The following is a 23,108-nucleotide window of genomic DNA, read 5'->3' on the forward strand; positions in this document are numbered from 1 at the left end:
CTTCTAATATTTTTCATTACCAACATTGAGCATAAAGGGAGATCCATCACTCCTCCATCAATTTATATCAATCCAGATAGTTAACCTTAGAATTTTAGCATGAGGTGTCTCAGGTATGAAAGTGTAATGAATGTGTGACGTTACAACGCATATATTTACAACGCATGCCTTTACAACGCAGTTTTTACATCACAACATCCTTTACAGCGCATACATTTACATCGCATACAACTACAACAAATTTTTTTAAATTAGATTTACAACGCATTCCATTACATCGCATTATACCTTTACAACGCAAGCATACCATTACGTTGCATTTAAGGTAAGTGTTGGATAGTGTAGGGGTAAAAAATACTATTCTAACTCCAGGGGGTGCAACAGTAGGGTAAGTGTTGGATAGTGTAGGGGTTAACATTACTATTCTAACTCCAGGGGGTGCAACAGTAGGGTAAGTGTTGGATAGTGTAGAGTTACTATGAGTTGTAATGGTATGAGTTGTAATGACATTTGATGTAATGCCTGCTTTGTAGTGACATGCATTGTAGTGTCATGTGTTATAGTGACATGCAGTGTAAGGGATGCATTGTAGTGAGATGCGTTGTAAAGGATGTTGCGATGTAATGACTGCGTTGTAAATGTAGTGTGATGTAATGACTGCGTTGTAAAGTTTGTTTCCCAAGTGTAAGAGATGTGCTCTGCTTGCCTAGTTTCACATTGTAACTTGTAAAACACTGTGTCAGGCGGTGGTGTGATAGTAAAGATATGCATATTACAGGTGAGTCACTTTCTCTAATTTACAGCTAGGTAATCCCATATGCAATTAATTAAAACAAAAGTACTATGGCTAGCGATGAATATATGACTTTGGTAATGTTGTGTGCTTTGCACTTTATTCCAGATGATGTTGACAGAAGATAAGAGAATTAGAGCAAAAATACAGCCCCATTTGGAACCTCTAATGACTCCCCATGTAGCAAAGGTAGATGACGCTATACAACCTGGCCTTACTTCTTTGAACTGGACCTCCTTGAACATTGAGAAATATTTCAGTAATATTTCTGCTAAACATGGTGAGTCTAGATTAAATATTTGCTTCTTTGTTGGAACCATAAAACATATTACCAAAACCTCACATTGACAAGTTTTGTTGACTTTTTTTAATTGGAATTGCTCTGTTTGTCATCCTAAATTCATCAACAACACCTGGAACATGTATTAAATAAAACCACATGAATTTTAGTAAAGTAATCGGGTCAAATCCATAGGTAAGAAATTACTCTTTCCAGTCATGAGATTGCTCAGCACTACAAGGCACAACTCTGGATCCAAACGTTTGATTCTAAAAGGGAAGCCACTAGTAACACATTTTACTTATTCACCGAATTAAAAATGACTGACTTTAATCCTCATAGAGTCATTTCTGTATGAAATAATTCTCTTCTGGGGTGTGCCCAGCATGGTGAGAGTATTTTGAGACAGCTCCGCCCGAACCCCGGTTATCCGTCATCCATCCAGACTTGTGATAGCCATCTAACACCCATTGACTACTTTTCCACATCTTGCCTGCAGCGTAACAGTTTTTCTGACTTCTGCTGCCCTCCTTACAGCTGAGTGCCCGATGGAGTTGTAAAGCCAGCACTGCGGCCTTGCGTCATGGGAGCCGGGATTGCGGTGTGGCCAGCAGCCCTCGCGTGTCCTGGATGTTTGGGCGTTGTGGATGGGGGCACTCCCTGGATGTCCGGCTCCATTGGAATGGTCATCCTTGAGTGGGGCCCTGACACGGCGGTGAGGTGACGACTGGCCTCTGCTGGAGGGTTGGGGCTGGGACCTGAGGTGATTACACTCTGGCGCCGTCCCTTCCGGGCTATTCCTGGGGCACACCATGTTGCCTGACTGGCAGGACACCCCTCCGCTGAGGTTCTCTGGGCCTACCATGGTCCCCCTCCCACTGCTTCCCTACAGGGCAATTGGAGCTTGGGCTGGCGGGGGATGCGCCCCTCGGTCGCTGCCTCTTTCTGTGACCGACTCGCTCTGCCTGGATCAGGAGTGCAATGTGATCCTGGGCGGTGGCGGCCTCACTCCGTTAGGGGAACTGCGGAGGTGATTAGGCAGGATGCCCTGCACTTGCTCTTCGAGAAACAACTGACTTCGGGATCATGCCTGCAATGGGTGACTGAGACGGGCGGTGGGGTCCCAACTGTGCGGTTGCAGAAGCAGCCCGCATGGCATGGTCAGTTAGGTCCCGCGTCCTCTTCCCCTCGGAGACCGCTAAACCTGTAGCGGCCTTGACTGACTCTACCGCTTCTCTGGCTTTAGGCCCCGGCTACCGATTTGGGCCTCCGCCTGGTGATGGCCAGTGTCGACCTGGAACCGGCGGTTAGGGCATGTTGACGGCCCCAGCTCCTCCCTGCCTCATGACCAGCCTGGCTATCTTGAGCCTGGGGATCCGACCTGCAGCAACCCCATTCGCTGATTGGTGAAGAGGCGGTGACTGCAGCATGGACTCAGGGACCTACCGCCTGATGTGGAGCTGCCAGTATCGGCCCCTTTGGCTATGCTCACCCCCGAAGACTGGGACAGCAGCAGGTGGGTGCTTGTGCTTTCTTGGGGGGCAGTGGCAGTCTCCTTCTTAAACTCTGCTCAGGACCTCTGCCGGCTCCTCTGTTGGATCGGTACCCCCTCCCTCCACTGGGAAACCGGTTGTGTAGGTCTGCTTGAGTGGAACCTGATGATGGCTACCCTGTGCTGACCCTGAGGTCCCTGGTGTCATGATCGTAAGCCACTGACCTCTGACCAAAAATCTGCTTCCGGCTGATTGGGCCATTCCTGAAGTGTGACTCTGAAACTCCCCACTGCAGCAGTAAACTGGCCCGAAAATAGTGCTTTTCCCTCCACCCTCTTTCACTCAGCTTGTGACCGTGGGCAAGGATAAAACCTATACAGATACGTATGGAACACTACTCCAGGGACACCACTGGCGACCTCCCAGGCCCCTCAGACAACAACAAATCCGCCCCCGTCCAGTGAGCTCACTGTTATTTTGCAGACTACCCAAACTTCAACGGCAGCAGTGGAGGAGAAGGTCAGGGAGGTGCAAATGGACGCTGCGTTGCTGTGTCAAGATCTCCCAAAACACCACTGCCCGAATCATATAAGCAGAATCCGGAATCTCTATTGTCAAGGGCGAGATCAGCACTCTTAAGTCTCAAGTTTCCACACAACTCATCAGCACGTCAGAGCTCCATAGACACGCCGAAGATGCAGAGAACCACTCACGGCACAATAACATTAGCGTATTTGGAGTTCCTGAGCTCCTTGGGGAAACCAAACCCCAATTGATGGCAGGCTTCATGGAACGCTGGATTAAGTCTTGGATGCCCAGTGATCATTTGTCCTCGTGATTTACGATTGAAAGAGCTCCCAGGGCCTTGGCCCCTTGGCCCCTTGACCACGTCCTGGTGTCTATCCCGACCAATCATAGCTCATATCCTGAACTATAGGGACAGAGATGCGATTCTCAGTGAGACCCTGCTACAATCTGACCTATGTGGAGATGCCACAGTTCTCCTTTTCCCAATTACACACATGCAGTGCAGCAATGTAGGCATTTGTATCTGAAAGTTAAGCAGAAGCTGAGAGCAATGGGGCTACAATACCATCAGTTATTTCCTGCTAAGCTCCATCTTATTCATCTTAACAAGTCACATTACTTTGATTCTCCAGAATGGGCGTGGCAGTGGCTCACAGATGCCCGTTTGTTGCACCAACCCGCGCACTCTCCTGGACCTCACTGAGGAACTGCTGCTGTCCCTGACCCACGGTTGCTGCCTACGGGAACGCAAAAATGTTCGGTCAGCCACACCTTCATGTTCCCCACAAACACAGCTGATACCATAATCTGGACCGGCCCGAGCGGAGGTGGCGCGGGACCCAGTAAGTTAATTTTTTAAAAATAAATTTTTAAATCTCCCCAGCACGAACACCTGCACTACCCCCCTCCCGCAAGTCATGCCAGCCATGACTGGATACCCCAGGAACCAGGATGCTTACACCAGGGAAGACGGGTGCATAAGTGCGAAGTGACGTTGGAAGCGCCGTAGACCACAATGGAGGACTTCAGTGAAGAGGCACTGGTGGAAAAGGTGAAAGAGTTCGGTGGAATCCAAGGATGGATTCTTGAAAAGAGGTACCTGCAAGCAGAACGGACAGAGTCTATGCCACTCTGAGTGACCAGGAGGCATGTTGGGGTAGGATTCCAACATGTTTGATTCCAACCATGACTGGTTGGTACCGGGAATACAGGGGGCTCCCTAGGGAAGCCCCCTGTACATTGGATCCTACATTCAACACTGGAATTGGTGTTGGGGTAGGATTCCAACATGTTTGATACCAACCAACTGGTTTTGGTGCAGCCAATATATATTTAGACTTCTCGTAATTGACTTGATGTCCACAATTATTATTTTTGTCCTCATTTGTCAATTTATGCTAGGGTGTCAGAAAAGATCTAATCGACTGTGGCAAGGAGTACCCTGTCTCTCCCCATGGGAGGGATGTAACATACATCCGGGCTAGCTGAAGACCTCCTGCCTAGTCGAAAACACTGACTCCTCTGTACAGGTGCATGTAGATGACCCCAAAAACCAGTGCAACCTGTATAGCATAATACTAATCATTAGACCATGGATTTCTCAACATAAATGTAAAAAAGAAAAGAAAAACTCGCTAGCAACTCCTTTGCGGGAATGCAGTATTTATTGCTGGGGACAGCTTATAGAAGACACCAAGCTAATCTCATGGCAGAAACTGCAGGAGATATCTAAGAGTTCTGTCTCAAAATTTAAATATTACCAATTAGCAAGCTGCGCAAAGACTTTGGGAAAAGAAGGTAAAGGGAACCAGGAATTGGATGTCAGGATACGCTCATGACCCCTCTTGTGGAATGAAGTCGCAGAATGGTACTGGGTACTATTTCAGGCCGGAGAAGAAGCACAAAATCTGTAGGAGGGAACGGCCAAACCTGGATTTTGAATCAATATGGCAAGTATCTATGTCTTACTTATGGTCATATGTGAAATCTATTCCACTGAGGAAGAATCATCTTTTTACTGCCCTTAAGGCCTTCTGGACCCTACGGAAACTATCAAAGATGGCAAATCGGATAGTGAAGAAGTGTCCAAGTGTGGAGAAGACGCCAATGATGTCCATATGTTCTGGCAGTGCCCCTCAATTCAGATCTTTTGGCATAAAGTGGGTAAGACCATCACAGGAATCCTGGGTCAAAGGATCAAGGTGAGCGTGGCTTTGGTAATTTAATTTTTTTTAAACATATTTTATTTGTCAGATTGCGCAAACATTGCAGGGCTCTGCACACCAGAGGCCACTGCCGAATCAAGCCATACAGAGCAATAAAAGCAATTGACGTTTGTGAGTGACATCTAGATGCATAATAAACGCCCCTCCCCAGAAGTCGCACATAGTCCATATTGTCCTGTCCACGGCCTTTATACAGAATCCAATGGTCCAATCATGATGGCACACATCTCCACGGGTCCCCCCTCCCACCAGCATCTCCACCGGCCCAACCCACTCCAGAGATCACCCCAAAGGATGAGTCTCTACTACAGCTGGTGGCTCCAGCCACAGACCCTGATAATCTGCCAATCATTTCCATATTTTGTAATGCTTGCGCGGGCATCCCCTGGCCACGAAAATAGGCTGTTCTAGCCCCATACAAAAGTCCAACCCATTCTTCCAAGCGGCCACCGATGGGGCCAGCGGCGCCTTCCACGCCTTGGCAATATCTCGCTTTGCCAATGTGATTCTTTTTTTAAACACATTTTATTTGTCAAGTTGCACATATATTGCAGGGCTCTGCACCCCTGAGACAACTGCACAATTCACCCATACAGTGATAATGACTTTTACTTTTGCATTTAATAACCAAACACATATTAACAACTCCCCCCACCTCCCCAACCCCCCAGATCGCACCAATTACACATAAACCTGTCCACCACTTAAAGACACATCTGGAAATGCTAGCCCCTCCGATCCTTCCCACAACCTGCCCCCATGGTCTAAAAGTACGCGTATGTATCATTCCAACAAATGTACCACTACCACTGGTGACGGGTCCAACATCAGACCCCGATAGTCTGCCCACCATTTCCGAAATGTTATAGTGTTTGCACGGGCACTCCCTAGCAATGAAAATGGGTTGTTCTAGCCCCATGCAGAAGTCCAGCCCATTCTTCCATGCGGCCACCGATGGGGACCTAGGTGCCTTCCATGCCCTAGCAATATCGCTTTTCGCCAGTGTAAAGCCCATTGCATGAGTTATCGCTTATAGAGATTACCCCCTACCTCCTCCATAACATGCCGTAGGGCCATCTGCGGTGTGCATGGTAGCTCCCATCCCAGAACTTCCAAGAGGCAGGAATATACCTCACTCCAAAAGCGACTAAGAGACGGACAGATCCAGACCGTGTGAATAAATGTTCCCTCCTCCTGATTACAGCGAAGGTACATAGAGGAGGCGATCAGCACTGCCTTCCACAAACACACTCTGGTGAAGTAGACCCTATGTAGGTACTTGAACTGCACCAGCCGAAAGCGCATCGCTATTGCCACCCCCGCGGGCCTGCTAAGGCCTCAGTCCAGTCCTCCTTCTCCAATGCGCCCACATCCTCCTCCCAAGCCCTCGGAAGCCTCTGTAGCGGGGGTAGCAATGAGTGACCAGGGATTGGTAAATTCAAGAGATCTTCCGGTCAGTGAGATCTCCCATGAAGACTTTCGTCTCTAATGGGCTAAATTCCGGTAGTGACTCCAGACCCTCTAAGCTAGGGGATAGGGCATGCCTACAGTGCAGGTAGTGGTAAAACTGGGATTGCGGCATCGAATATTCCTTCTGCAGATCGTGAAAAGATTTGAGCGTCTGGCCCCTCATGACATCGCCAAGGACCGAGATACCTATCGCGTCCCAACCCCGGAAACCCCATAAGGCCGCCAACTGAGGTAGACGCACGTTATCCCAGTGGGGGAGGCTCAAGAGTCAAAGTGTTCCACCACCCCATGCGGCACAGAGCTTGCCTCCAAATCAGAAATACCACATGTGTGACCGATGGCAGCGACCCCTCGCAGCGGCGCAGAATATAATATTGTATGTAGGTAATGGCGCCCCATGAGCTGCCGCTCAACTGCATATGCAGGGTCTCCCTTATCACCGTACCACCACTCATTAAGAAGTATGAAGCTTGATAGTACGAGAGGACATCTGAAGACACCAGCCCCCACAGTAGGTGGACAGGAAACATGTGTGCAAGGCCACCTGCACCTTTCCCCCCTCCCACAGGAACTGACCCAGTTCTGTGTTCACTTGCCTAAACCATCGGGGTGGGATGTGGTATGGATGATTCTGCAATTGGTAGAGGAAGCATCACCATCTTAAAAATCGCCGATCTGATGTATAGGGACACAGGCATTCGGGAGCAGGACTTAAGATCTTCCCGAGTGCGTTCCCACACTGGGACCAGATTGCGTTCCCAGGAAACTGCAGGTATATCTGATTGAAATACGCCCAGGTATTTCAGCCCCTCAGCTGCCAGCTGGACCGAGCACGCCCACGCTCCTACTCTCGTCTGAGCCCCTAAGACCCATAGTGTTGACTTAGGAGGGTTCATATAGAGTCCTGAGGTTTCCCCAAAGATTTGCAGAATGCGCACTAGCCGCGGCCCCGTCCTATCAATATCCGTGAGAAAGAAAAGGACATCTTCTGCATATAATGCAATCCTATCGGATAGGCCCGGCGCCCATTCAAAACCCCGGATGTGAGCGTCAATGCGCACCCAGGCTGCCAGCGGCTCCATAGCAAGTGCAAATAAATATGTGGACAGGGAGCAACCCTGCCTTGTACCCCGCTTAATAGAGAAGGACGTAAAACGTGGCCCAGCCACCCGCACCGACACCGTCAGGTCTGTGTATAGTAGCGTTAGGTAGAAAAGAAAGCGCAGGCCTCCGCAGTAAGGCAAAAAAGGTACACCCAACTCAGGAAGTCAAACACCCTATCCATATCGGCCAATAGCAGTGCAGCTGGCTCCCCTAGTTGCCCGCTGGCCGTCACCGCCACGTGTGCCCACCTGATATTATGCCTGGTCGCCCTCTGGGGCATAAACCCAGCCAGGTCGGGGTGCACCAGAGTGGAAATGTGGGACAGAAGACGGTTGGCCAAGTCTCCAGTCCGGGGGGGAGCGAGGCACGCTCCCGCGCCTCCTCTATCACCAGTCTAAAATGCGGGGCCAGCTGTATAAAAAATTGTCTGAAAAATTCACTGGGGAATCCGTTGGGTCCCGGTGCCTTCCCGGGTTTGAGTTCCCCCAGCGCAGTGCCCAACTCCTCATCTGTCAGCGGCAGCTCCAATTGTTCCCGCACCTCATCCGACATGGCTTTAGGCGGTAAATGATCGATAAATGTATCTATGACGGCAGCTGCTAGGCATTCATTCGGAGCGTAAAGTTGCGCATAATAAGCAGCAAAGCTTTCTGCAATAGCCGGGGGGTTTCCCGCCAGGCCCAGGACTTCTGGTAGGACCTGGGAATGGAAGGCACCCTGGCAAACTCGATGCAGCTTCTTGGGGACTTATCGCCCCATTGATACACTCTGCTACACGTCGCCAGCCAGGCTTGGCGGGCCTCATCCATTAAGAGGGCCGCATAATTTTGTTGTGCCAGTAACAGTTGCCGCCTGACTTGGTCCCCCTCTGCCTCCCAGCTCCTATGTTCAAGCGCCTCTATGCCAGCCTCTGCTTGCAGTAGCTCCTTCTAACTCTCCCTGCACCCCGCTGCACACCAGGAAATATCCACGCCTCTCAGCGTGGTTTTCAGTGCCTCCCACAGTGTCTCAGCACAGGAAACGGACCCCACGTTAACAGTCAGATAGTGATAGATAGCTTAACTCATGCGCTCCTTATAGTCATCTTTCTGCAGGTGTCACACAGACATACGCCTCCTAAACGGCTGTTGCCCTCGACCCTTCTGAACCGTAAGGGCCACCGGGGAGTGATCTGACAGGCCCCAGGGCAGAATGTCAGCTGACACCACTTTACTCACTGTCACCCTGTGGACAGAGAGATAGTCAATTCTGGAGAAGGAGTCATGTACTGCGGATAGATAGGTGAATTCCCGACTATCCCCATGGAGGCGCCTCTAGACATCCACCCAATCAAGCTCCGTCACTAGGGAGTGCAATTTGGTGGGATGACCGCTCTCTAGACCGCAACCACCCCGCCATCTATCCCGGCCCATCTCCATGACATCATTCTAGTCCCCACCTACCACCGAGAGCGCCTCTGGCATATCCGCCCAGATGTTCATGAGTCGTTCCACCAGATTCCATTGCATAGGAGGGGGAGCATAGACACTGACTAATATCAGGAGATCATCCCCATTCTTGCCTCAAAGGAAGATATATCGCCCCTGTGTGTCTGACTACTGTTTTTCATGCCCATAGGGGACCCTGCGGTGTATCAATATTGCCACCCCCTGTGAACCCCTCATAAAGCCAGAGTGGAAGACGTGTTGGAACCCGTATCTCTGCAGACCTAGTACCTTGGTGCCCATTAAATGTGTTTCCTGTAGCAGGAGCAAGGCAGCCCGGACAGTTTTACTTGTTGGATAGCGTAGGGGGTAAAAATTACTATTCCCACTCCATAGAGTACAACAGTAGGGAAAGTGTTGGATAGCGCAGGGGTAAAAATTACTATTCCAACCCCAAAGAGTGCAACAGTAGGGAAAGTGTTGGATAGCGTAGGGATACAAATTACTATGCCCACTCCAAAGAGTGCAACAGTAGGGAAAGTGTTGGATAGCGTAGGGATAACATTTACTATTCCAACTCCAGAGAGGGCAACAGTAGAGAAAGTGTTGGATAGCGTAGGGGTAAAAATTACTATTCCCACTCCAAAGAGTGCAACAGTAGGGAAAGTGTTGGATAGCGTAGGGGTAAAAATTGCTATTCCAACTCCAGAGAGTGCAACAGTAGGGACAGTGTTGGATAGCTTAGGGGTACAAATTACTATTCCCACTCCAAAGAGTGCAACAGTAGGGAAAGTGTTGGATATCGTAGGGGTAAAAATTACTATTCCAACTTCAAAGAGTGCAACAGTAGGGTAAGTGTTGGATAGTGTAGGGGTAAAAATTACTATTCCAACTCCAGAGAGTGCAACAGTAGGGAAAGTGTTGGATGGAGTAGGGGTAAAAATTACTATTCCCACTCCAAAGAGTGCAACAGTAGGGAAAGTGTTGGATAGCGTAGGGGTAAAAATTACTATTCCAACTCCAGAGAGTGCAACAGTAGGGAAAGTGTTGGATAGCGTAGGGGTAAAAATTACTATTCCCACTCCAAAGAGTGCAACAGTGGGGAAAGTGTTGGATAGCGTAGGGGTAAAAATTGCTATTCCAACTCCAGAGATTGCAACAGTAGGGAAAGTGTTGGATAGCGTAGGGGTAAAAATTACTATTCCCACTCCAAAGAGTGCAACAGTAGGGAAAGTGTTGGATATCGTAGGGGTAAAAATTACTATTCCAACTTCAAAGAGTGCAACAGAAGGGAAAGTGTTGGATAGCGTAGGGGTAAAAATTACTATTCCCACTCCAAAGAGTGCAACAGTAGGGAAAGTGTTGGATAGCGTAGGGGTAAAAATTATTATTCTAACTCCAGAGAGTGCAACAGTAGGGAAACTGTTGCATAGCGTAGGGGTAAAAATTACTATTCCCACTCCAAAGAGTGCAACAGTAGGGAAAGTGTTGGATAGCGTAAGGGTAAAAATTAATATTCCAACTCCAGAGAGTGCAACAGTAGGGAAAGTGTTGGATAGCGTAGAAGTTAAAAATAACATACTTATAAATAAATTAATATTTTCAAATATTAAATAAATAATTACTAAATAAATCTAAACTATTTAGAAATACCAATAAATAATTATTAAAAACATAATTACCAATTATTAATTAACAATAAAGTAATAATAAATACTAATTAATAATCATTATTAAATATTAATGACCAATTAATAAAAAATAATTAACAATTAATAAAAAATAATTACCAATTAATAATTCATTAAGAATAATACAATTAGCAAAAAAGTTAATAAAAATACATTATTACCTAATTACACTTAAATAACTTCATACCCTATTCCCCTATAATCCCATAACCCATTACAGAACATAATTATCAATTAATCAATTAATTAAAATGTATTACCAATTATTAAAAAAGAGTTACCAATTAATTAAAATTAATTTATAATTCCTAAAAATTAATAATTAATTTAGTATAATTAAATTACTTCCCACCCTATTCCCCTATAAACCCACAACCCACTACAGAACATAATTATCAATTAATCAATTAATAAAAATTAACTATCAATTATTAAAAATTAATTACCAATTAATTAAAATGAATTTATAATTCCTAAAAATTCATCATTAATTTAGTATAGTTAAATTACTTCCCACCCAATTCCCCTATAAACCCACAGCCCGCTACGGCACTAAAATACAAAATTTACTAAAATTACATATTAAATACATAATAATATACATAAAAATCATATATAAAAATCAATATTAGTAACATCGATATTACTAACATTGATATTAATAACATCGATATTACTTACATCGATATTAACAAAATCGATATTACTTACCTTCGAAATTCTGTCCCTTCTATATTAAAAAAATTGATGTTACTTACCTTCTATATTCTGTCCCTTCGATATTAAAACATCGATATTATGGTAGGTCGATATTAAAATATCGATATTTTGTCTGCCTACCGGAGCACCCACCAGCGGGCAACCATGGTCCGAACCAGCTGCCGAGCGGGAGAACCACCAGTGCGTGGCTCACTCCCAAAAAGGGCTTCCCTCCCTCTGTGGCCCGACACGACCGCCCTACCCCCATCCAGCACTGGCCCCGGCGAGGGGGGGAAAGAGGATAGTGGTCAGGCACCCCCCACCTGTGTGCTGGCAGACACAGGCCCCCGTCAGCTCTAGGATCCAGCAGAGCCCTCCGCGCCACGGAGAACCCCACTCACTCTAAGATCCAGCGGGTACACCTCCAGCGATGCAGCAGTGCCCCAATATGGCAGCCAGCGCCCCCAGCAATGCCTCACATCCAGGTCCTACTGCCGCTCACAGGCCGATGCTGTACAGGGGGAAAGGCGCAGGAAACGAACTCAGCACCGTGACAGGTTCCGAGTGCAGTGGCGCCCCTGCCAACCAGCTCTAAGGACCTTGTCTCTGTCAATGCGGACTCTCTGCAGCACAGCCGCTCCGGGTCCCCCCTCCCCCTGGGGCCCGACACGACCACCGAAATACCCGCGTGTACACACTGCAGCTGAGCAGAGGATGGGGGGAGTGATAGCTACAGTGGGGCACACCCCGACAATGCACTGGGCCCCAGGGAAGCCCCGGTGTCACAGCGGACTCCCCTAGCCCCCGAGATCTAGCGCCGCACCTTCCAAGACTCTCAAGATGGCTGCCAGCCCGCTGCGCCGCTCATTCCAGCCGCCTCTTACCTCCGTGGCCCGAGCTGGCACCGAAGCGTGCCGCAGCCCCGCCTATCCTCCTCCAGGCAAGTGACTCCAGGCCTCCACAGGCGAGCTCCACTCCGCTGAGCATCAACCAAGGTCGCAGGGGGCCCACGGCCAGCCCGCTGTCCGCACCGCTGCCAGATCTATGTCTCAGCCCGGCCAGAACAGGAAGCTCCCCGGCTTCTCATGGGGCACCTCCCCACAGGCCACAGCTCCTCTTGTGGCCGCAGCACCGCCGCTGAACCTCCTGTGGCGTTGAAACCGCCCCGGGTGTATGCTGCTGCGCTCCGACCGCGTTAGAGCTACTCAGGAACCGACACCGAGTCGGACATACAGGATAATTGTGCAGGATATTTTGGGGCTGGACGGAGCGCGCTCAGAACACGCAACATACACCGCACGCTCCCTGAACATACACCAGTTGAGATCTTGGGCCCATTTGGCGTGCTGTGGTGATTGAGTGGCACCCCACAGTTGTGCTATATTGCGCTTGGCAATCATACAGGCCAGTGTGACCCATTGCTTTAGATATTGATTAAGATCCGTGGGCTCCCAAACATTTAAGAGACACCTACGCGCCTCCAAGCGCACGTCACATCCCAGAACATCTCGCAAGCTCTCATGCATGTCGCGCCAATAGGCCTGAACTCTATCACAGTGCCACAATATGTGCAGGAACGTAGCAATCTCCCCACAGCCCCTCTTGCATTCGCCATTCGTGCTCCATCCCATCCTCAATAGCCCAGGACCAGTAACGTAGGACCTATGTAAAATCTTCAATTGCACCAGACGCAACCTCATCTGTACCGCCACCACCTTGGGGGAGGATACCGCCTCAACCCAGTCGTCATCATCCAGTTCTAAACCATCTGCAATCCAGGCCTCTCTGAGAGACCTCAGTGGGTCACCCATGTGATTAATCAGCTTACGGTAAATCAGGGAAATGGTTTTTTCAGGTAAATGCCCATCCAACACACGATCCTCAAGAGGGGAAGCCTCGGGGAGGGAGTCTCCCGGCAAAACATGGGATAAAAGGGCATGTCTGACCTGTAAGTAGCGATAATGCTCATTGGCGTGAAGGTGGTGACTCTGTTGAAGTGCCTCAAAAGTCAGCACCCCCCCTTCCCCCAGACATCCTTTATCTGACTTAGCCCAATCAACTCCCACTTGTCAAAGCCCCTGGTGGTCCACAAGTTACCCAGTTTGGCGGAGCCGAAGAGAGTGGTTGCGAGGGTCAATCTTCCTTCCCATCCCAGACTCCTATTAGCCGCATACCAGACCCTTATTGCATGTGAGGTGGGACCGGCGAGAGAAAATCGCCCCGGCCGATTATACAGAGCCCGAAGGAAATCTCCCCCGGGGGACTGACTGCGATCCATAGAATAACCAGGGTCTCCCGGCAGGCCGTAGACTATCTGATTAATCGCTGCTAACTGGGAGGCCCAACAATATTTTCTCAAATCGGGAAGGCCAATACCGCCATCATACCAGGCCAGGGTGAGTTTAGTGTAGGCAATACGAGGTGTACCACCCCAGAGAAGAAGTCTCTGGAGCACCTCAACCTCCTTAAAATACTTGGCAGGGACTGGGTACATAGCATTTTGAAGGACATATAAAAATCGCGGAAGAGCTAACATTTTAAAGAGAACCGATCTGCCCAGAAGCGACAAGGGCAACGCCCTCCAACGCTCAACGTCTGCACGCAATCGAACCAATGGCGGTAGCAAATTCTCGGTATACCTCGTCTTGGAGTCCAAAGCAATGTAGATTCCCAGATATACGAAACCTTTGGTGGCTACCTGGAGAGGGCAGTTCTGCGGGACCACTGGCGGGGCCCCGGACAATACCAATAACACTGACTTGGAACAATTAATAGCAAAGCCTGAGAACTCACCAAACACCCTGAGAATATCAAGGAAAACATCTAACGAGGACCGAGGCATGGAAAGGTAGAGAAGCACATCATCAGCATAGAGAGAGATCTTATCCTCCCATTCAGGGGACCACCGCAATCCACGTACCATCCTTTCCCTTCTGATCCAAGCCGCCAGGGGCTCTAGTGCCAGTGCAAACAGAAGGGGCGACAGTGGACATCCCTGCCGCGTTCCCTCTCTAGTTCAAAATCACAAGATTGACAATTATTCACAACCACACGGGCCAAAGGGGCTGCATAGAGCAAACGCACCCATCCAACAAACTCGGGCCCAAAGCCCAGCTTCTCCAACACAGCAAAAAGATACGACCATTCAATTATGTCAAAGGCCATGATGGCATCAAGAGGCACCAAAACGGCGGGTTGCAACAGGTCACGGGCTCTACCCAAAACGCCATGCAAACGTCGAAGGTTAAGTGCGGTGTTACGGCGCGGCATGAAGCCCGACTGATCCGGGTGTACCAAGGTAGAAATCACCTTGACCAACCTGATCGCAAGCAATTTGGCCAAGATCTTTGGCTCTGCATTAAGCAGGGAGATAGGTCGATAGGAAGAAGAGGAGGCACGGGGCTTACCCAGCTTGTGGATCACGACAATATTAGCGATGCGTTGATCATAAGGAAGGACGCCAACCTCTCTGCTTTTAACAAACATGGCCCTCAAGTGCGGCGCTATTTTCTGAGCATTCAGTTTATAGAGTTCAACGGGGATACCATTAGGGCCTTAGCTTTCCCTGATTTGATGCTCCTAATGGCTCCCCCAATTTCATCATCGGTAATAGCGGAATCCAAATATTTCCGGTCATCATCGAACAACTTAGGCATAATTATATCCCGAATCATCTCAGCGTGCTCAGAGTCGTCGTGTATATCCGACGAAGAATAGACATTTTTGTAGTAGGAACCGAAGGAGTCCGCAATCAACTGAGGGTCTATCAAAGTCTCGGGACCATCACCATCAAGCTCAGGGACCAACCGGGAAGCGCGATCTCCTCGCTCCAGCCACGCTATAAGCTTACCCGCCCTATCCCCATGCTCATAGATTCTACTCTGGACCTCATTATGCTGCGTGACAGCCGACTCTCTAGACAACCCGTGATACTCATCTTGTTTGAGGCGCAGTTGGTGCCGATTCTCGGCAGTCGCATCACTCGCAGCCAGCTTTTCCAGGCGGATGATCTCCGCCTCAGCGGCATTGATTTCCGCCAAACGTCTCTTTTTCTTACCAGCAATGAGAGATAACACCTCCCCACGCAAGACCACCTTATAGGCCTCCCACAAATTCTGGGCCGATTCCACTGTTCCGCATTTATGCTGGAAATAGCGCTCGGAAACCCCACACAATTCCTTCTTAATAACAGGGTCTCGAAGATGCCAGGCATTGATGGGAGCAATTCTACCTACCGTAGGCTGTCCCATCTCCACTTGTACCCAAACTGGGGAATGATCGGATATACCCCTACCCAGGTGACGCGCCTCCCTTACAGTATCAACCATTGCAGCAGGAAGCAGGATTTAGTCAAGTCGTGACATAGAACCATGTGCCGCCGAGAGATGAGTATAACTTCTAAGAGTAGGATTCAAAAGACGCCAAACATCGACCAGACCCAAAGAATCCAAGAACTCAAATAGCCACTGACGCGCCGGAGGGAGCGATCTCGGCGGGACACGGTCCCGGCTGCCATCCAAAACAGTATTGAAGTCACCACCCAAGAACAGAAGGCCAAGTTGGAGCGAGAGGAAAACATTAGCAAGATCCTTAAAAGTGTCAGATTGTAGGGCCGGGGTAACATAGACAGAAAGGAAAGTAACCACTTTGCCCCCGATCCTCCCAGACACTCCCACATATCTGCCCCGTTGGTCCGACCATGTAGCTTGCACATCAAACAGGAGGGCCCTCCTCACCAAGATCCCAACACCCCGACAACCCGTCGTAAACCCAGCATGCGCAATTAATTTATAGCCCCCTCTATGGAGAGCCATACAACGATTACCCACAAGATGAGTCTCCTGCAGAAGTACCACATCTGGCGAGTGACGCCTAATAAACTGGCTGACCATGCCCCTCTTAATTTTGTCTCCCAAACCATTCACGTTCCAACTCAGCACACAAATCCCCGATCCCTGATTGGAGCTAGACATTCACCCCACTCCTCCACGCACACACACATCCGTCAGCTCCCAATGCAATGTGAAACGAAACTGAAAACGAAAAACAAGAAACAACCCTCCTCCCCAACTCAAAAGACCTCCCCCCTCCCTGCACCCCTGCATCAGGACAACGCCCCAACCCCAACTCGCAGTGTGCCTGTCGCCCCGCCCAACAATGGTTACTAAAGGTAGGAAGAGGAGTTGCCTGCCGCGCAGCCCCTAAACCATCCCCCCAACAAAGCGTCCCAAGCAACAAACTGTTCAGTCCAAATCAATACAGTTACACGTTAACGGAAGGACTCTCCCCCCCCCCCCTCATAGGTAAAATTTAAGTAAGCAATCGAATCAGAAGTCACTCATTCCGGACCCTGCCGAATATCATCAGTGTCTAGTTGTTGGTCTCCAGTGTCATCAGTTCTAACAGTGTCCAACCAGTCCGATGCCACCTCCGCATTATCAAAAAACCAAGTTCGCTCATTCGCTTCGACTCGCAGCTTAGCAGGATATAACATAGAGTACCTAATCCCTTTATCTCTCAACCTCTGCTTAACCTGGAGGAAGCTCTGACGCATCTTCTGCACCGCTTGCGTGAAATCCGGAAAGAAGGACACTGTGACGTTCTCATACCGTAGCGGGCCGTCCGTCCGCGAGGCCTGCAGAATGGCATCTCGGTCCCGAAAGTTCAGTACCCTTGCGATCATAGGCCTAGGCAACGCACCCACTTTCGGCGGTCCGCCCGGCGCTCTATGCGCTCTTTCCACCGTGAAGAACTTCCAGAGTCCCTTAGGCTTCAGGTGGTTAAGGATCAAATCCTCGATGAAGAGATCAGGCGTGCGCGATTCCGCATTTTCGGGAACACCCAAAATGCGAACGTTGTTGCGGCGATTACGGCCCTCATAATCATCGAGCAGCCTTCTCGTTTCCTCCCGTGCCGCCTGCAGGGCCCGGACCTCCCTCTGGAGCTCAGCGGTATCATTGACCAGACTCGAAGTTTTGATATCGAGGGATTTAACTTTTTCGCTGGTCTTAGCGTGATCTGTGCGCAGAAGGTTAACGTCCATCTTAACCGAGTCCAATTTAGTGTCGAGCGCATCCATTCTAGACACCATAGATGTCTCAATTCTGGTGACGACCTCCATTATGTCCTGTAAAGAAGGCTCGGAGCCAACACCAGGGGAGGCGGTCCCGGTCACTGGGAGTTGTTTCTGGTGGCCTGGAGATCCCTTAGGGAGAGTATATCTGTCCAATTTATTAGACTGAACTGATCTCTGGACCCTACCACCCCTGGTGGAAGGTCTCTCAGAGTCCAATCTCGCCGCCATGAGAGGTGACCAACGAAAATTCAGGCAAACCAGGTTATCGTTACGCCAGGGTGCACCTCTGACAACACTTCACACGTCCACAAAGCTCCACGGACCGAGCCAGGGGCAATCGAATCAGGCAAGGGAAGGCCACATTAGAAGTACCCAGCAATCAAAGGCAAGCCCAAGGGGTGGTTGCGGGAGGGGGCACCACTTCCGGTAGACACTGCCGCTGTTGTCGCATTAGGTCCCAGCCACATCTGACACCAGAGTCCGCTGCATAGGCGACGGGAAGGCCCAAAACTTCGGACGACAATTTGAGGGGGTAGAAATGCGCCCTTCGGGTCGCAATTGCACCAGGACGCAGCAAATCTATTCCCTCATCGAAAACGGTCCTCGGGCCTCAGGATATGTAGCAGGATAGACGAACGGAGGAACGGGTCTCACAGAGCTACACGATCACGCGGCCATCTTGGTCCCGTGCTAGGCTCCTCCTCAAAATGGAACTCTATTAAACACACCTCACTGTCCTAGAGCCTCAAGTACTCTCGGATTGTTTTCCTTCTAGGAACATCTCTGATGCCGTTGACATTCGAAGATAAGATTTTCAGCTGCACAGGCCTATCTGAGTTCATCATAGACGGAAAAGGTAGATAACCTGAGTCTACCCCAACCGTTTGGGAGCCTGGAACATTCCAATGGTCCACTTGAATCAAGTTAACAAATGAGGATTTTTTTTTATTTAATCCACATGCTTCCAAACTGAGTGAAAAAATAACAATTTCTTTTTTATGTTTTCTTTTTGCCAGTGACCCCACCATCCCACCCTTCCTACCCAAGGGAACCCTCCCAAAAAACTGGAAGTATTCCGAATTACTACCTCAATTTTGAGCTCTCTCGCTACATCATGGCAATAGTGAGCTATTTTTTATGTGCTTTAATCTGTTTGATTAAGCAACTGACTGCTTGGATCTCTGATGTTGTGCATTGATGTCCACTATATCTATTAAATGAATGGCAACACTTGCAAAGCCTAGAAAATCAACTCCGGAGTGTGTATGATGTGTCCTGCTTATGCAGGGGACCCTCACACTTATAACCTAGCACCCTGCCTTTAGGATTGAAAGGCCTGCCGTAGGGGTGACTTTTAGGTTTTAAGTGCAGTGACTTCATATATAAAGAAACTTATATCATTTTGTTCTGTCATATGTCAATGAATTATGCTCTCAAATTAAGCCCTTCCGACCCACTTTTAACGGGAAGAGGATGTAATTCAACCATTGATTTTATACTTTTATCGTCAAAGTACTCAGGGACAATACTCAACTTAGACATTGTCCTAAGTGACCATTATCCTATTTCTGTCACCTTATAATAATAATAATAATAATCCACATTTGTAAAGCGCACAATCACCCGTAAGGGTCTCTAGGCGCTGGGGGCCGTCGGGAAGATTAAGCAAGCTATTGCCCAGAGTCACATGGTGCTGGGCTAATCTGCCGCCGGTGCTGGGGATCGAACCGTGATCTCCAGATTCCAGCGTCAGTCGCCCTGGCCGCGGCGCCACACCTCTTCCCTAAGTTTAAACCTTAAAATCCAATGACACTGTATCAAATAAAACGAGTAATACCCTACATAACCCACCACTAAAACTGGCTAGCACCATTGGGTACTGCATGGGTACTGCATCAAATGGGATAAAGGGGTGCCCGCGGATTTCCTACAAACTCTAGTTAAAAATACCTATGAGGACATTCAGATATGCCTCTCGAATAATGATGAGCACCAGATAGTTATTGACTTGTTTACTAAAATCTTATTAGAAATAAAAAGACTTTTAACAAGGGTGCCTAGACACGCACCACAAAATAGTCAAGTCTGGTTCAACAAGAGCTGCACTAAGGCACTTGCTGCATTAAAAGAGGCCTTACATATCATCCCAAGATCCCAGGAAAAAATCCAGATAGCCAGGCATTCTTATCGTGCTGCTTTAACAAGCAGGAAAAAACAGCTAACGAAGGATGCATGGCTGTCCCTTCAGGAAGCATCTGAGAGGAGGGACAATATAGCTTTTTGGAAGGCAGTAAATGCCCCTTTCCTGCAAAGTAAGCAGGCTGCCCAAATAGATCTAGCAATCCCGGGTGACACTTGGGTCACACATTTTAGTAGCCTATACGACAAAGTTGAACTTGTGGACTCCGGACATACACAGAGAACTGATTACGGTGCATCTGTGGGGCATAAAATATCTAGTGCCTTCCCGTTAGGTATTATATTTGAATGTGATGAAGTCCTCAGGACATTAAAGGAAACCCCCTCGGGGAAGGCTCCCGGCCCGGATTGTGTCCCCATAGACGTATACAAATCAGAAATTGATCTATGGGCACCCCTGCTCACCAACGTGCTCAACTCTTTAAATACCACCGGATTTATTTCAACTTGGCCCGAGGCAATTGTAGTGCCGATATTTAAGAAAGGTGACAGGAATGACCCTTCCTGCTACCGCCCAATCTCGCTACTCAACGCCCTGATGAAGGTTGCCAGGAGGATCATTTTAAATAGAATTCAGGAGTGGACAGAAGAGCACGATGTTATCTCAAATTTACAATATGGTTTTAGAGCAGGCAAAGGCACCATAGAACAAGGTTTAAACCTAGCCCTAATAATAGCTAAATATACCCAGGCTAAAAAAGGAAACCTCTTCGTGACCTTCGTGGACTTAAGCTCCGCATTTGATTGTGTAGACCACGCGCTGCTCTGGGCGATACTCTCTGAGATCGGCTTAGATAAACAAATCCTCTTGTTCTTAAAAGAACTTTATAGGGGGGGCAGGAGCACGAGTCAGATATGGAAGGGGGGCGAGTGCTCCGATAAGTTCCAGATTCACAGAGGAGTAAGACAGGGGTGCATCTTAGCACCCCTGCTCTTTACCCTATACATAAACGCAGTTGGCCAACATCTCACTGAAGCATATCATGACTACCCCACAATTAACGGGATCCCAATACATATACTTTTATAAGCGGATGATGCCACTATAATGTCACAAACAAGGGTAGGACTGCAAAGGGCAGTAGGGAAGTTCACTGAGTTCATGAAAAACAGAGGATTACACGTAAATGTCTCCAAAACTTTCACCATGTCCTGTGGAACTGGGACTAGAATGAAACAATGCCCAATTTTCTTGGACAGGAGAAAAGTGGAGAATACAGATAGGTTCTCATACCTTCGTATCAATTTTGATAGAAGGGGCACTTGGCAGCTGTAATGGCAAGGGGCCTAGCGTTCTCTAGGGCCACGGGTGCACTGATCAACTTTGCTAAAAAACTGGGAGGAAGACCGGTTAGGGCCCTCTTACAGCTCTATAAAGCCAAATGCATATCAACCGGCACATATGGAGCTGGGATCTGGGGGATTGAGCATGCAGATACTCTCCAACGCTCTGAGAATTTTTTTTTCTTCTTTATTTACTAGCAGCCCCCAGGGGCACGGCAACATACGTCGTCCATAGCGAATTAGGTCTTCCACATATTACGGACATTATAAAATCTTCACCTATTCTACTGTGGCACAATGTCTGGGCAAAGCAGGAGACAAGCTTGAACAGAGATGTTATAAAAGATTGTCTCAGCTTGGTCGGTGCTGATAGCATCAAATGGTTTACATATGTGAGAAAAGTGCTCAACGACATCGGGCACCCGGAATACTTTTCTAACCCGGTTACCATGAAGACCGTGCCCAGAGCTACTCTTAAAAAACTGGTCTTACAGTACCTAGACAGTAAAAGATGGTCTGTAGAAAAGGGTAAGCGCACGGTCGTAGAGCACCAACTGACTATAAATGTTGAAGGGGTACAACAGTATTTACTTTTAGAACCATCCCCCTTCACTCATATGCTCTTGACCCGCTTTCGCACTGACACTTTTTTAGATTAATTACTTTCCCACAATGTAACGATTGGACCAGAAATATAGAAACCTGTCCGTGTGATAACAGTTTGTTTGTATAACTTTATTCGATATAGAATATCATAAAAGTTTTGTTGTTTTCCCTTGTTTAAAAACTTTAAAAGACATGTTAAAAATGCATTTACACAATAAAACTATGATATATTACAAAGTTCATCTATGGTATGCAATGCACACGTTTTATGGCACAGATTAACTAACCATACATTGATAAAAATAGGTAAGAAGCAGTATGTCATAAGAGGACAAAATCTACGTCAATTCGGGATAGCAATCTGCAACTCCACAGCCGATGGTTGAGTCTTCTCACACAATTTCGTCCTTCGCAACCAGGCACAACCCAAGTATTTGGCCAGCCCACATGTTTGGCTTGGAATCGTGGTCTCCGATCCCAAGATATGCAGCGCTACCCTATAATCTCTACAACCCAGGTTGTAACAGACTGGTTTCAGCCACCTCCTCCTCGTCTGACCATACGCAGGGCAGGCGAAGAGGAAGTGGGCAACCGATTCCATGGGCGAAGGGTAACCCAGGCACCCCAAAACACTCCCCCCCCATGTTCCCCCAGCCTATTTTAAATCATTTACTGGTAGGGTGCCAAACCGAAACTTCAGGTATAAAGCCCTATCTTTCGGGGATTCAATGAGATCCAGAAAGGTTTTTAGTTTAGGCACTGGCTTGACTCTCAAAAAGGATTCTGGCAGCGATCCACAGCTCTCGGTTCTGGATTCGACTGTCGCCACCCAATCCCAGTATGCCTTTTTTACCACTGCTTTAGGCGGTGGTTCTTGGCTTACCCATGTTTCTCCCAATCCGATATCTCCCACTAGTTGTTTCAACTTGGATAGCCAAGCTACCTTTTTGCCAGTGTCAAGTTCAATCAGTTCAGTAAGAGTGATGGCATAGTGGCGCAACTCGGCCAGGGTTGGTGCATCGGCCCCGTCCTCCCTCAAATGGTCCACCACCCCATTAACAAAGGGAGAGAACAGGGTCGGGGCCATAACACAACCCTGGCGGACCCCTCTGTTGACCGCTATCCTCTCAGTCAGTTGGCTCTGATTGCCCCATCTCACTCTCGCATAGTTTCCATCGTGGAGTCGCTTAATGAGTTCCAGGATTGGGGCGGGAGCACGGAGGTCAGACATGGTCT

At 48.4% G+C, this 23,108-nt stretch overlaps 1 protein-coding gene across 1 annotated transcript in view; it reads left to right on the forward strand.

The window, feature by feature from the left end:
- DNAH5 (dynein axonemal heavy chain 5) overlaps window positions 1-23,108 on the forward strand; it is a 5,174,212-nt gene that overhangs the window by 951,167 nt on the left and 4,199,937 nt on the right. Inside the window, exon 16 of the mRNA XM_078687662.1 lies at window positions 902-1,073. Within this exon, the coding sequence (XP_078543788.1) occupies window positions 902-1,073 (172 nt within the window). The remainder of the gene's footprint in view (window positions 1-901; window positions 1,074-23,108) is intronic.

The sequence above is a fragment of the Lissotriton helveticus genome, chromosome 4_1 (genome assembly GCF_964261635.1).
Source record: "Lissotriton helveticus chromosome 4_1, aLisHel1.1, whole genome shotgun sequence".
Lineage (NCBI taxonomy): Eukaryota > Metazoa > Chordata > Amphibia > Caudata > Salamandridae > Lissotriton > Lissotriton helveticus.